Source organism: Asterias rubens, chromosome 10 (genome assembly GCF_902459465.1).
Source record: "Asterias rubens chromosome 10, eAstRub1.3, whole genome shotgun sequence".
NCBI classification, from domain to species: Eukaryota; Metazoa; Echinodermata; class Asteroidea; order Forcipulatida; family Asteriidae; genus Asterias; species Asterias rubens.
Window position 1 is genome coordinate 7,303,098 of NC_047071.1, and position 16,129 is coordinate 7,319,226.

General features: G+C 37.9%; 1 protein-coding gene across 2 annotated transcripts; it reads left to right on the top strand.

Moving 5' to 3' along the window:
- The first annotated feature begins 1,472 nt into the window (after nucleotides 1-1,472).
- LOC117295431 (trans-1,2-dihydrobenzene-1,2-diol dehydrogenase-like) lies at nucleotides 1,473-14,891 on the top strand. Of its 2 annotated transcripts, XM_033778084.1 has the most exons (8): nucleotides 1,473-1,648; nucleotides 3,049-3,257; nucleotides 4,373-4,536; nucleotides 5,208-5,340; nucleotides 6,554-6,667; nucleotides 12,201-12,325; nucleotides 13,494-13,659; nucleotides 14,106-14,891. In XM_033778084.1, exons 2-8 carry the CDS (start codon nucleotides 3,056-3,058, stop codon nucleotides 14,234-14,236), a joined length of 1,035 nt encoding a protein of 344 aa, XP_033633975.1. In that variant the 5' UTR covers nucleotides 1,473-1,648; nucleotides 3,049-3,055; the 3' UTR covers nucleotides 14,237-14,891. The 2 variants fall into 2 exon arrangements, with proteins under 2 accessions (XP_033633975.1, XP_033633976.1); XM_033778085.1 differs by lacking the exon at nucleotides 6,554-6,667.
- Nucleotides 14,892-16,129: the final 1,238 nt, after the last annotated feature.

Genomic DNA, 16,129 nt, shown 5'->3' on the forward strand with positions numbered 1-16,129 from the left:
CGAGTACCCTGGCGAGTACTGTAGTTCTCTCAGTGACCCCAAATTGTTTATTATTACGATTCTTTTCTGTTTAGTCACATTCTCTTGCCCCATCTTTACACGTATTCATGCGTACAGCTGTAAGCAGGTCACACTGCTTGTGCCACACCAAATTCTCTCATACGATCCACGCGTTCGCCGCTCGTTGTACTCGTGGACGCCGCCATGACAGCTACCGGAGAGTAACACGGATGACTCAATACAGCACTAAAAATTGACTACTTTTGCTTGCTGTGCGCAGGCATCGCATGACGTAATGTTACCGTATTTGGTCATTCGGAAAACTGAACACGGCGGAAAGTTGAAACCGCCACACCGGTGTTAAAATGAATGTTTTGTTGTTGATATTGGCTGGGATAACCTATATTAATAGGATATAATGAACCAAATTTATACATCGATTTCATATTGGGATGCCACTCTAAATGTGACGTCATTCTACATTGGTGTCACTCTAATGGTAATCCTATATATTTGACTCTATATGGGGCTACTCTTCAATGCAGATGTCATTCTATTGGGGTGTCTGTCTAATGCAGATGTCATTCTGGGCGTGTCACTCTAGTGGAGATGTCACTAGGGCGTCAATCTATTATATCATTCTACTGAGGGGGATGTTATTCTACTAGGGCGTCAATCTATTATGCCATTCTACTGAGGGGGATGTCATTCTACTAGGGCGTCAATCTATTATGTCATTCTAATGAGGGGGATGTCATTCTACTAGGGCGTCAATCTATTATGTCATTCTACTGAGGTGGATGTCATTCTACTAGGGCGTCAATCTATTATGTCATTCTAATGAGGGGGATGTCATTCTACTAGGGCGTCAATCTATTATGTCATTCTACTGATGTCATTCTACTAGGGCGTCAATCTATTATGTCATTCTAATGAGGGGGATGTCATTCTACTAGGGCGTCAATCTATTATGTCATTCTACTGTGTCATGCAGATGTCATTCTGGGCGTGTCACTCTAGTGGAGATGTCACTAGGGCGTCAGTCTATTATGTCATTCTACTGAGGGGGATGTTATTCTACTAGGGCGTCAATCTATTATGCCATTCTACTGAGGGGGATGTCATTCTACTAGGGCGTCAATCTATTATGTCATTCTACTAGGGCGTCAATCTATTATGTCATTCTACTGATGTCATTCTACTAGGGCGTCAATCTATAATGTCCTTCTACTGAGGGGGATGTCATTCTACTAGGGATGAACTGCTGTGGAAAAAGGTAATGTGGCAGAACTAAAAATCACATCCCATAGCTGATGGCATAGACAGCTAGAGGTGCCCGACCCAGATTTTCGTTACCTTGTCGCCGTATGGTCGATGTCTGATGTGTGATGGACGTGTGACTCCGGTGCACACACCCAGCAAAAAGTATCATCCAGCAAAGTAAACAGACAGCGCGTGATATAGAGAGGGCGTTCCGCACTGACGATCATGTGGGCGTTAGTTGAATACGGGTCTATGTCACTGGTGTAGCACTGGCAGCATTATGCACTGGCGATGTGTGATCACATTATAAATGTTGGTTCTCTAGTGTAGCTACAGCACCTGCCTACCTGTTGCTTGCTTAATCACAGCGCAATTCGGACTCAAGGTATAGTTTTCAATCAGTATACTTTTTATAACGGTTTTATAATTATTACTTACTACACGGGGGGGGGGGGGGGGGTAGGCTACGTACCAACAATAACCAATTAATTAATTAATGTTTAGTACACCTCATTGGGATGACTCTCTTTCTTTTTAAAGAACAATTTCCTTGCTCTAACCATAGTTTTATAGTAGTTGACGTTGACGACACAGATAAACAAGAACAGTGCACCAGCGCCCCAATAAACTACCGACTGGGTCTAGTCGTAGGAGCGTGTACTGGTGTTGAAGTTCTTCACACTACACCAGTTTCGACTGGATTGGCAACTTCATTTAAATTAAAGCAAAAAAGAAACTGCATTTTAAAACAGCAATAACCATCGACTGTACCAACTTAGGTTTGACAGAGAACTAGGAAAACCCCAATGTTAATGCAATACAGGTCAAGATCAACACTACAAGGTCAAATGTGAAGTGAATTCCTCCGGTTCTTTTGTTAGCAATGTTCAGCGCCTTGTATCCTTTGGCAATTTGGCGCTTTATAAATACTGTTATTATTATTATTATTAATTGTGTCCAGGTGTCCATCAATATAGACTAGTTATCACACATTTAGGCCGCTCCTTAGTGTAACATACACACAACATGTAGCTCAATAAAATGGCACTAGGAATAATCAATGCCATGAAATTCGTCACATCCAACATTAAATTTACCCTCTGGTGCAACTCCAAGTTCCAATCATACAGAGTTTCATTTTCACAAATAAAGCAACAGGGATGGTTAAAAAATGTCTTAATTGTTTGAAGGCTAACATTTTCAGTCTTATCTATATTGAATCAATTTTTAATGAAGAAGGAATTTAAAAAAGTTATTGGGCCCAGCCAAGTTTTCTTAAGGTCAAAGGTCAAACCCCATAAAGGGTGAATCAAACTGAATGTACTGGAAAAATAGTCAGAAATGTTCAAATTAATTTAGGAGAGAACAAAATGAGAATGGCCTTTTCGAAAGCCACAGCTCCAGGAAAAACTGTGTTGGTTGTTTTAAATATACATTTTTTTTCTGCAGGGCTTCAAACAAGCAGTTTGAGCATTTGCTCAAGCTAAAAAAGGGCTATAAAATTAGTCAAGTCACATAATTACTATGTGCAGTTGAATGTGGTTGCCCACTATTTTACAAAGGAAGATTTAACAATTATCACTAATCTTTGACAAAGTTGTTTTTAAACATTTCAAAAGATGTATTTTAATTTATTTACATCTAAACAAGTATTTTACAATTGGTAAGTTACTTTTTATGTTTTGGACAACTTTTGAAGGCTGTGTAAAAATGTAAATCAGTGCATACTTTCAATCCCACCAAACATACAGACTCAGGATGTTTGGTATTTGTTTCTTCTTTTAGTTTTAGAATGAAACTACGTTGGGGAATCTGTTCAGCAGGGAATATCAGTAATAACTTTGTGTCAGCTCTGAGTTCCCTGCCTTCAGAAGACCATGAAGTGGTGGCCATTGCTGCAAGGTCAAAGGAGAAGGCCAACAAGTTTGCAGAGAAACATCAGATTGCCGTAGCATATGAGGGTTATGAAGCCTTAGCAAGAGATACTAATGTAGGTAGGTTATTGGATGAGAGAAACATTAGATTGTTGTAGCAAGAGGGTTATGAAGCCTTAGCAAGAGATACTAATGTAGGTAAGTTATTGGATGAGAGAAACATCAGATTGTTGTAGCAAGAGGGTTATGAAGCCTTAGCAAGAGATACTAATGTAGGTAGGTTATTGGATGAGAGAAACATTAGATTATTGTAGCTTTTGAGGGTTATGAAGCCTTAGCAAGAGATACTAATGTAGGTAGGTTATTGGATGAGAGAAACATCAGGTTATTGTAGCTTTTGAGGGTTATGAAGCCTTAGCAAGAGATACTAATGTAGGTAGGTTATTGGATGAGAGAAACATTAGATTGTTGTAGCAAGAGGGTTATGAAGCCTAATAGCAAGAGATACTAATGTAGGTAGGTTATTGGATGAGAGAAACATCAGATTGTTGTAGCAAGAGGGTTATGAAGCCTTAGCAAGAGATACTAATGTAGGTAGGTTATTGGATGAGAGAAACATCAGATTGTTGTAGCAAGAGGGTTATGAAGCCTTAGCAAGAGATACTAATGTAGGTAGGTTATTGGATGAGAGAAACATCAGATTGTTGTAGCAAGAGGGTTATGAAGCCTTAGCAAGAGATACTAATGTAGGTAGGTTATTGGATGAGAGAAACATCAGATTGCCGTAGCATATGAGGGTAGCAAGAGATACTAATGTAGGTAGGTTATTGGATGAGAGAAACATTAGATTGTTGTAGCAAGAGGGTTATGAAGCCTTTGCAAGAGTTACTAATGTAGGTAGGTTATTGGATGAGAGAAACATTAGATTGTTGTAGCAAGAGGGTTATGAAGCCTTAGCAAGAGATACTAATGTAGGTAGGTTATTGGATGAGAGAAACATTAGATTGTTGTAGCAAGAGGGTTATGAAGCCTTAGCAAGAGATACTAATGTAGGTAGGTTATTGGATGAGAGAAACATTAGATTGTTGTAGCGTATGAGGGTTATGAAGTTACTATCCAAAAGGTTGTTATTGCCATTGATTGAATTGAGTGATGACCAAATGTATTATGCATCAGTATAATAGATACTGTTGTTGGTAAATGTACTTTGTTTTGTGTCTTTTCTTCCTTTATAGATATTGTGTACATTGGTTCAATAAATCAAACCCATCTACCCTTATGCCAACTGTTTCTCAACCATGGCAAGAATGTACTGTGTGAGAAACCGCTTGGGCTCAACAAGAGAGAGGTTCAAGAAATAATTGATCTTGCCAAAGAAAAAGATGTCTTCTTCATGGAGGTATGTCAATCGATTTTAGTAATGATAAGAAAAGTACCTGTACTTAAGTTTTTTATTTTTAAGTTTTCCCTGGGTCTCAATGTCATAATAATTCATATGTTTCATAGCATCTTTGTGCATGACAAAGCTAATGCTTTATATACAATTTCAGCTAGGCTGCCATCTTAATTACTTCCTGGGCTCATATCACTTATTTCTCAGGGATTGTCTCATTTAACCCTACTCAGGGTTGTTAACATGTTTCTTAGAAAGTTGCTATTTCCTGGGTATTTTCCAGGGGTGGTATTACATATGAGATTTGCACTGTCTAATTCAAGTCCAAAAAGCTTGACAGGAATTTTCCCTGAAAATGTGTGCAATTGATTTCAGGGTCATGCTCGTGGAACAATTTTGGCACATAACAATTCCTGTCTCAATTGGACTGAGCTGGGTTTTTTTCTTTTTTTTCTCTTTCTTTTTTCCAAACATGTTTTGAAGAATGCAGATCTTTAAACTATGCAGGGCTTACCAGTAAACTAGCAACCCAAAGCTATCCTAATAATATCATATTTATTTGTTAATGACTCTTTAGGTGATATCAGAGAAGTTCTTGATATAAATCCTTTAATTGTTTTTAATGATATTTTCTTGTGAGTAATGATGCCTTAACCTTTGGATCTCTGTACAAACAGGGGTTGTGGACTCGTTTCTTCCCGGCTATTGTCAAGCTTCAAGAGCTTCTTGCTGCCAATCATATCGGACAAATTAAGATGGTTAGTGGAACCTTTGGACTACCCATGGTTCAAGAGAGAGTCCATCTTAAAGGTATCAAATGTCATCTTATCATAACTTAATGTGGTGAAATTACCGCTTATAACAGTTTCAAGTTTATGCATTTCAGAGTTCAAGTCTTACTTCTAGAGAAAGTTTTGTTTAATGCCATTAATGTATAGTACATGTGTCATTTTGACTGGAAAAAATGTATTGCTGTTAAGGACAAATTTGTTACATCTTGGATACACTCCCCCCCCCCCCCCCCCCCAGATGCACCCCCACCCCGATGCACTTTATCACCAAATGTTGAACACAAGTACTGAGTGCTAAAAACATCTGGGTAAAACAAAAACAGTGTTTTTTAGTGCTGATGCAAAGTTAACATCTATTAAACAGCTACCTGAGCGGAATGTTTTCAACGGAAATGGTATTTTAACTTGTTTATAATGCACTTGTTCACCATTTTAATGTAATTTTGATATGTGTACACTTCTGAATTTTTGGTAATTATCGATTAAAAAATCAGGCCCCAACCGAAAGGTTTTGAAAAACTAAAAACACTTCTGCCGTTGAGAGCGCACGTCAAAGGACAATGCTGCTGACGTCATCTCCGGGAGCTTGCTTTGTTATGCCTCCACGCTGCAACAAAGCGGCTTTACAAATTGGAGCTCCCAGAGATGACGTTTTGAGAGTGATTACGTAACAGGGCTTTTCGCAAATCTCTCCAAAAAGCCCTGGATAAGGGCATTCAAAATGATAGTTTTTTTACACAATTGAAATCTTTTTATAGTCGTATGACTCGATTTCCCTCTTCTTTGAAAACATTTTGAGTGAATTTCAGCAAAGTTTACGACTTGACATATTCGTTCAAGCAGGTCTTTAAATTCATGGGAACTATAAGAAAATTGTGATGCAGTTTTCAACCTATATGAACTTAGAAGACATCTTTTTCTTTGGCAAGATCAATTATTTCTTGAACTTCTCTCTTGTTGAACCCAAGCGGTTTCTCACACAGTACATTCTTGTTATGGTTGAGAATCATTACTCTTTGTTGGTCTTTGTGGATGAGGGATTGAGTGGGAGTTTTATTTCTCTGACAGTTATCAAGGTATTTCAGTCAAAACCTTGTGCAGGACTGCAACTGGTTCCCAAGAGTTGAATACACTGGAAGCTATCAACAATTAAAGCACTCTCAAACCTGGTTACTTCTGCATTTTTATTTTAACAATTTGAATTCCCCCCCCCAAATTGTTGTTCTATGTAGAGTATGGAGGGGGAGGCCTGTTGGACATTGGAGTGTATCTTTATCAGATGACTTTGTTGGTATTCGGCACTCCTCCACTGTCTAGCAGCACCAAAGGTTTCTTAACTGATTCAGGTTAGTCAGAATTATAGTACCCCTAACAAATATTCTGCCTTTTCATTGGTTTAGAGTGCGTCACATGGTAAGTCTTAGTTTTACTAGATTACAACGGCGGCCGTTGGATAGTGCATCGTTGGCCATGTGATAGTCCGACGACTATCACATGACGTGCAGTACCCAGACGTCTTTTTACCCACCTCGAACCCAATCAGTTTTGCATCTGTGTATCTGAAACGCGTGTACGAACGTTATGTGTACGAGGATGATAAATAGTCTGTTGGGGTGTTATAAAACAAATATTGACTGCTATAACTCGTGCTATGGTTAAAACTACGACTCCCTCGGTGATCCGGGACCGTTCCATTTTCCCTTGGCTGCGGAACGCTCAAGGGATCACCTCGGGAGTCGTAGTTTTAACCATAGCACTCGAAGCAATCAATATGTGTATACTATCAAACAGCTAGCAAACCCTTTCCCATCCATGTAAAACTGTAGACTGTTGCTTAATTTCTCTAAACCTGACAGGCAAGATACTCTGTTGTGTAACTTCTGAAGCTCCATAAGTTGCTAATTATCATATTCAACCATCATCATAAATTGTACCCATTTAATTATTTCTTACATTGAGCTTTGTTCCTACATGACAACTTTAGGTTATGTGTACTTTTGTGAATGATAATGTCATAAGTCACACAACTTTTGGCCCAAAGTGGAGACTTACATACATTTATTGTGCTTTGTTGTGATACATGTAGGCCTACAGTAAATGTGTTGTCAAAAATTGTGCAATCTATTCTACAAGCTTTTTAAAAGAATACTTCATGGTGACATATTTAAAATAACGAATGTCATCTACTCGTGTTTAAAATCTTGAAGTATGTCGTTCATTGTTGTTGGTTGTTGACTGTTTGACTGTAGACCAAACATAAATGTGTCATACCTGCTGCTTTTTTGGATTGAGCTCTAGTTAGCCTAGTTGATTTAGTTTGCGTATCACCAAAATATCTTGATGTTGTTGAACAAAGTCTAAATTGTAGTAACAAGTGGTTTTACACAGTTAAAGGGATGGTATACCTCTGGTTTAATACTACTCTAAAAATTAATAAGAATTCACTTGGTAAAGAGCACTAGAGAACGGCATACTATAAAACATTGTGACAAACTACACCCTTAAATGATTTGAAGAGTAGTTTAGGAGAGAGAAGTAATTTTTCACCCAAACATTTTAACCTTAGAAAGGTTGCAGTCTTCAAGCATCATAAAGGAAATAATTCTCTGCAAGGGTGTTTTTTTCTTCGTTTTGGTGCAACTTTGATGACCAATTGAGCCTTCAGTTGCACAAGTTGATTATTTTATGCATTTATTGGAATTTACCAAGTGATGATACTGGTTTTGACAATTATTGCCAAAAGTATACCCTATCTTTATGTGTACTGATTATGTACATACTCTTTGTACATGTTTATTGTTTGCAAGTTTGGCAAAAACCCAAAGCAGGTAACGTAAATATTAGAATGTTTAACCCCTAGGAGTAACCGCTGACCATGGCATTGCAACATAGTAAAGAGTAACCAGTAAATATTAGAATGTTTAACCCCTAGGAGTAACCGCTGACCATGGCATTGCAACATAGTGAAGAGTAACCAGTAAATATTAGAATGTTTAACCCCCAGGAGTAACCGCTGACCATGGCATTGCAACATAGTGAAGAGTAACCAGTAAATATTAGAATGTTTAACCCCTAGGAGTAACCGCTGACCATGGCATTGCAACATAGTGAAGAGTAACCAGTAAATATTAGAATGTTTAACCCCCAGGAGTAACCGCTGACCATGGCATTGCAACATAGTGAAGAGTAACCAGTAAATATTAGAATGTTTAACCCCTAGGAGTAACCGCTGACCATGGCATTGCAACATAGTGAAGAGTAACCAGTAAATATTAGAATGTTTAACCCCTAGGAGTAACCGCTGACCATGGCATTGCAACATAGTGAAGAGTAACCAGTAAATATTAGAATGTTTAACCCCTAGGAGTAACCCCTGACCATGGCATTGCAACATAGTGAAGAGTAACCAGTAAATATTAGAATGTTTAACCCCCAGGAGTAACCGCTGACCATGGCATTGCAACATAGTGAAGAGTAACCAGTAAATATTAGAATGTTTAACCCCTAGGAGTAACCGCTGACCATGGCATTGCAACATAGTGAAGAGTAACCAGTAAATATTAGAATGTTTAACCCCTAGGAGTAACCGCTGACCATGGCATTGCAACATAGTGAAGAGTAACCAGTAAATATTAGAATGTTTAACCCCTAGGAGTAACCGCTGACCATGGCATTGCAACATAGTGAAGAGTAACCAGTAAATATTAGAATGTTTAACCCCTAGGAGTAACCGCTGACCATGGCATTGCAACATAGTGAAGAGTAACCAGTAAATATTAGAATGTTTAACCCCTAGGAGTAACCGCTGACCATGGCATTGCAACATAGTGAAGAGTAACCAGTAAATATTAGAATGTTTAACCCCCAGGAGTAACCGCTGACCATGGCATTGCAACATAGTGAAGAGTAACCAGTAAATATTAGAATGTTTAACCCCTAGGAGTAACCGCTGACCATGGCATTGCAACATAGTGAAGAGTAACCAGTAAATATTAGAATGTTTAACCCCCAGGAGTAACCGCTGACCATGGCATTGCAACATAGTGAAGAGTAACCAGTAAATATTAGAATGTTTAACCCCCAGGAGTAACCGCTGACCATGGCATTGCAACATAGTGAAGAGTAACCAGTAAATATTAGAATGTTTAACCCCCAGGAGTAACCGCTGACCATGGCATTGCAACATAGTGAGGAGTAACCAGTAAATATTAGAATGTTTAACCCCTAGGAGTAACCGCTGACCATGGCATTGCAACATAGTGAAGAGTAACCAGTAAATATTAGAATGTTTAACCCCTAGGAGTAACCGCTGACCATGGCATTGCAACATAGTGAAGAGTAACCAGTAAATATTAGAATGTTTAACCCCCAGGAGTAACCGCTGACCATGGCATTGCAACATAGTGAAGAGTAACCAGTAAATATTAGAATGTTTAACCCCCTAGGAGTAACCGCTGACCATGGCATTGCAACATAGTGAAGAGTAACCAGTAAATATTAGAATGTTTAACCCCCTAGGAGTAACCGCTGACCATGGCATTGCAACATAGTGAAGAGTAACCAGTAAATATTAGAATGTTTAACCCCCAGGAGTAACCGCTGACCATGGCATTGCAACAAAGTGAAGAGTAACCAGTAAATATTAGAATGTTTAACCCCCAGGAGTAACCGCTGACCATGGCATTGCAACATAGTGAAGAGTAACCAGTAAATATTAGAATGTTTAACCCCTAGGAGTAACCGCTGACCATGGCATTGCAACATAGTGAAGAGTAACCAGTAAATATTAGAATGTTTAACCCCTAGGAGTAACCGCTGACCATGGCATTGCAACATAGTGAAGAGTAACCAGTAAATATTAGAATGTTTAACCCCCAGGAGTAACCGCTGACCATGGCATTGCAACATAGTGAAGAGTAACCAGTAAATATTAGAATGTTTAACCCCCAGGAGTAACCGCTGACCATGGCATTGCAACATAGTGAAGAGTAACCAGTAAATATTAGAATGTTTAACCCCTAGGAGTAACCGCTGACCATGGCATTGCAACATAGTGAGGAGTAACCAGTAAATATTAGAATGTTTAACCCCTAGGAGTAACCGCTGACCATGGCATTGCAACATAGTGAAGAGTAACCAGTAAATATTAGAATGTTTAACCCCTAGGAGTAACCGCTGACCATGGCATTGCAACATAGTGAAGAGTAACCAGTAAATATTAGAATGTTTAACCCCTAGGAGTAACCGCTGACCATGGCATTGCAACATAGTGAAGAGTAACCAGTAAATATTAGAATGTTTAACCCCTAGGAGTAACCGCTGACCATGGCATTGCAACATAGTGAAGAGTAACCAGTAAATATTAGAATGTTTAACCCCTAGGAGTAACCGCTGACCATGGCATTGCAACATAGTGAAGAGTAACCAGTAAATATTAGAATGTTTAACCCCTAGGAGTAACCGCTGACCATGGCATTGCAACATAGTGAAGAGTAACCAGTATTCACACCATAAAAAGGAATACAAAAGAAGTACAAAATTGTACATTCTGGATACTAGCAAGCAATTCATACATGAAACTCTTATCTAAAGAAAATTATGTCTGTTCAATGTCTGTATGTTTACTCAGCTCTTGATCCCAACAAACTATCTCACTGTAAGGGATGGCTCATATAAAGGGGGTGGGTCCAAACACGTTCCTGCACTAAACTACATGTACATATTTTTCGGTTTGTTATTATCTTTTTTCTTTTGTAAACTCTAAACTATTTGCAGTAAGCGCTATCTTACTACAAATATAATTCCCAATGCCTAACAGTATACCAATATCATTGATACCTTCCTATCATGTTTACTGCTTTGTTTGTTTATTTCCTTCCTCATTTCAGGGGATGTGGGACAATTCCTAAAATCACACTTACAGTGTTTTATTTTAACTATATTTTGCACTGTTTGGATTGTGTGTATACAGACAAATTTACCTAAACCTTTTTATAGTGTTGTAGCATTGTGTCCGCCATATCTCAAAAAGGCTTATGAGAATAACATCAAAGTTGATCGCTAGCTATGGACATTACAACTTATCACACAAGCGCGAGTGGAATACAAAAAAATATAGCGGTTCTGCGTCCCATATCCAACGAGGCCGAAGGCCGTTCGGCCTCGTTGGATATGGGACGCAGACGCACTATATTTGTATTTCCACGAGCGCGCGTGTGAAAATGTATTTATCTTCAAGCAAACTTGGCGCATGACTTAGAACACACAAACCGCAGGTAGTGATATTAGCCATGCAATATAGGTTTTTATCACCACTCCATTCTGCAAATCTGATTTGAGGATTAGCGTGTACTTGAAGATAATATAAAATATCACACAAGCGCGAGTGAAATACAGAAAAATATAGCGCTTCAGTGTTCTGAGTTGGATATGGGACGCAGATGGCTACATTTTTCATATTTCCACTCGCGCGTACTTGAAGAAAACAAAGTTGATTGCTAGCTGGACAACTTGCGACTCACTCCATGCCTAATGTGCGCTGTGGTTCAACTGGTCAGTCAATTGCACAACCTTTTTGCTATTAGTGTTATAAGAAGAAACATCACAGATTGTTCACTGCTTAATCCACATTTTCTGACTTCAGAGACAACGTTGATAAATTGAATCATGCACTTATCAACAATTATTATAGACACTCCCTTGTTTAAAAATGTTGTGAATAGTATTATAGTGAAAATAATTCCACTTGCACTGGACTAGCAGGCCTACTTGTAATATTCTTTCCTGATTTATTCTTTCAAACATTAAAAGCATTGTTTTTAAAAACCCAAGGTTCACCAACATGTCAAAACACTATAGACATCCATTGTCTTTTTGTAGGTGTGGATGAGACTACTGTGACAACTATGCTGTTTCCAAATAAAGCTATGGCATCCCTGACTTGCAGTATCTCTCAGTTTCTGGACAATGATATGGAAATAAGAGGAACTCAAGGATGCATAAAGGTCAGTTTTAAACACTATGAATTGAAGGGGGGCGTTGTCTGCAAAGTTTCTGTTTTGCAAGTAAGTCAAAAACCGAACCAAATTAGCGATGAAAGGTGGTGGGGCTCTCTCTAAAGCCTGCTGTTCTGAAAATAAGCAGTATAGAAAACTCTCTAGTTGTGATGCAGAATGGCACCAGCTTAACAGTTGTATTGACATGATTCCGACCATAAAAATGCACAACCGATAAATCAAAGTAATTATCTAAAATCTCAGAATTTAAATATAAGCCAGCACATTTCCTCCCCTCGTGTATCAATTAAAAAAACATGGGTTGGCATCCCAATTTTATTCATCAACCATCTGGCTGTTTATTTTAAAATGTTTTAGTTTGTATTAATTTGTGCACCCTGCTCGCCAACCCCCTTGGCATAACTAGGCAAGATGTTCTATTGACCTACAAAGATAAATCAAATATCTATTCCACTGAATTATCAAAATGTAGCATTACAATCATCATGGTTACAATCACCTCCTTGACAAACCGGTCAGCCATTTATTTGACTCCCATAAATGGCAGACCGTGTTAGTTCGCAAAGTAAAAGGAAAACCAGGCAATTTCGAGTGATACTTGTGTGGATATCATTATATTCTACTTTTTAAATATCTTTCCAATCACATGCAATTTATAACAAATGGTTACAAACGCTTTCCAAAGACCAATTCGACCGATCCAAGGCAATGTGTTCCTTTAAACACACAGATAAACATCACCATCTCCCCTCAACCAGCCTGCCAGGCCCTCAGACTCAGTCAATCTAATCTAATGATTCTGATTTATCCACCATTCACTGGAAGTACAAGCGAGTTTCAAGGAAAAAGTTTCTTTTGTTGTTACTTTCTACCTTTCACTTCTGCCCTCCTATTCGAAAAAACAGTTCTTTACATATCAGATCAACTTCAAGTTACTGTACAGGAAGAACCCATAATTGCCTACAGGACAGTCACCAAGTCACAGGGATCTCATTGTCCAGGCATAAGCCCTCCCTTCTTGCTATAGCCAAATTTCAGAAAAAAATCAACAAAAGTCTAGTGATGCCACTGGTACTGGCATATATCTTCATACAGTGCTACTGTTTATTTCCTGACCCCAATTTGCCTCGCTTAGTCAATCATGTTTTTCCGTTAGATTAAAAATCCGTTTTGGTGCCCGACTCAATTGGAGGTGACTACAAAAAAAGGAACCACAAATGTGCTGGACTTTCCACTTCCTAAAACGAAGGCTACCTTTCTTTTTGAAAACATTGTTGGATTTCAATATGAAGCTGAAGCTGTAAGGCAGTGCCTTATTAAAGGTAAACAATCATTTATTTTGCCCTGTCTTTAAGAACAAAGAACTTAATATAGGGGGCCTATCCTCTTGTTTCATGGTTGAACACATCCTCTGCAATTTCATGAATGGACACAAAAATGCTGGTTTTAATTTACTAAATTATTGACCTAAAAGCTGTCTAGTTTCTTGAATATGATAAGATGGTGAAAGAAACAAACCACAAGAACTTGGAATTGCAATTTTCTCAAAGAGCTAAAAACTTTTTTGTCACAGCTAGCACAGTGCCAAGTAATGAGTGTTCCAGCTTTTTGCATTTTTCGCAAAGTGCCAAAAACTTTTACCCACGGTGTTTTACGCATGCGTTCCAAACGGCCAAAACTTGTTTTTCTGTTTTCACGATGAGCCAGGTGTATTGCTGTAACGCATGCCATAATATGAAATCCAATTTATTTGATGTTGATTTTGAAGGTCTTAAAGAATGCCATGTTGTCAGTCATGATGAAAGTCTGTTAGTAGCAGAGCTTCTCCAGAATGCACGCCATGACGTTGGATATCTACTAGAGGCAGATATGCAAAAAGGACCTATGACTTGTCAATAGTCACCTCCATAATGAGTAATACATCAAATCATTTTTACCCAAAATCAAGAACATTTATCTTCAATGACATTGTAAAAAACAATTTGTTTTGCTTTTGAAAACCCACTAAAATATTTTGTTGATTGATGATCAGTAGGCCAACCAATCAGTACTTAGGAAACTAGGTTTAATGTGGTGTTGTGGGGATTCAGTTTGTTAAGTAACGGTTGTATCTCCACTAAAATAAATATCAAATTTGAGTCTTTTCATTTTTTAACAAGAGGTGACATTTTAATTATGTTTATGACCAACTTTTTAATTGAAACATTTATAAATAAAGACAGTGTGTGCATTATACTATTATCTACCATCAATGAGATTGAGATTGTTTATCAACACCTTTAATGGACTAATTATTATACTCTGATATTAATGGAAATGCAACTGTTGGGGGTTTGTGTGATAATTGTTTTAGTTCAAAGGTATATAATGGGTGTTTTTAAAGTTTGAAATCGTGGGTGTTTTTTGCACAGATGACAAATCCTGAAAACTGTATGTGTGGAGATAAAAGCCTCTTAGCTAATTTCATTAAGCACGAAAGTAGCTTGCTTATTTTACACATTTTACTGGACAAAATTTCATGACATATACATTGCTTGTGACTGATAGTTAGCTGTTGTTTACTTAGTATAACAGTTGAGTGGAGTCTTGGCCGGTAATCTGATTTTACTAAGCAGTGATTTTTTCGCTTAAGCAGCTCTATGAAATTGGGCCCTGGCAAGATCAAGTCTTATAGATCTGTAGCCTACATTTCTTACTGCAATAACATCAGGCTGCAAAGGGTGATAATGGGAACGGATCCTGATGAACCAAAATGCATCTTATTGTAAATACATGTATTTTGATAATTACTTCAGTTCAAATAATTTCAGTTGATTTTGTGGGTTTGTCGTGATGTTTATGATAAAATACAGTTAATAATTCTGACAAATCACAATTATTGTGGCAGATAACACATTTTGCCCGTCCCCATGTCCATTAGATTTAATGTTATATAAACTCTACATAAATGATTTCGGATGTAACAAAGAACAATTGACTAAAATAGGATTTAAACCAATGACTTTTGAGGCAAAATCTCAAGATTTTAATAGGAAACAGTATTTGAACCAATAAGCAATGCCTCATATATTGAACATTATTTTCAATACAGTAACAACTGAAATATATGAAATAAACAGGTGTATTCACATTTTATTTTACGGGACGTATATGTTTATGACAATTGTTTAATGGAAACGTTATTAATGACATGTGTAAAACTGTTAATAATATGAATTACCTTGAATTGGAAAAACTGCCACGTTATAATCTTATTGTAAGTGATGGCGACTGTGGCGACTAGGTTTGATGAGGGTGTTAGGCAGCACAGGGCTTTGATTGTATTCACTCTACAGCACCTTCATATCTTCAAGAACTCATTTCTTTCAAATCATCCGCCTATGCCACCCGCTCATCATACGACAAAACACTTCTGCACATCAGTAAAACTAAATCACGCGCAGGAGATCGTGCCTTTCAAGCCGCTGCTCCCCGGCTCTGCAATTCCCTTTCCCGTAACATCCGGGAAGCCAACACACTGGAACGGTTCAAAAATATGCTCAAAACTCATCTATTTGTTTAATCTGGCCATTTTTTATTTTGCTTGTACTGTTTTTTGTATCTTTGTCTTTGCATTGTTTGTTTCTTTGTGTATTGTAAAGCGCTCCGTTCTTTGTGGGGCGCTATATAAATGCTTTCATTATTATTATTATTATTATTATTGTTATTATGATACTGCTGGCAATGGCTGAGCTTTTGTTTCATGAGTTCATTCTTGTATGTAAAGGTTTGTCATTTTCAAAAAATTCAATT

Coding starts and splice junctions, on each gene's coding strand:
- LOC117295431 (XM_033778084.1), top strand. CDS start 3,056: ATGAAACTACGTTGGGGAATCTGTTCAGCAGGGAATATCAGTAATAAC. Junction 6,668..12,200: donor AGGTTTCTTAACTGATTCAG/GTTAGTCAGAAT, acceptor GTCTTTTTGTAG/GTGTGGATGAGACTACTGTG. Junction 13,660..14,105: donor AAGGCAGTGCCTTATTAAAG/GTAAACAATCAT, acceptor TTGATTTTGAAG/GTCTTAAAGAATGCCATGTT.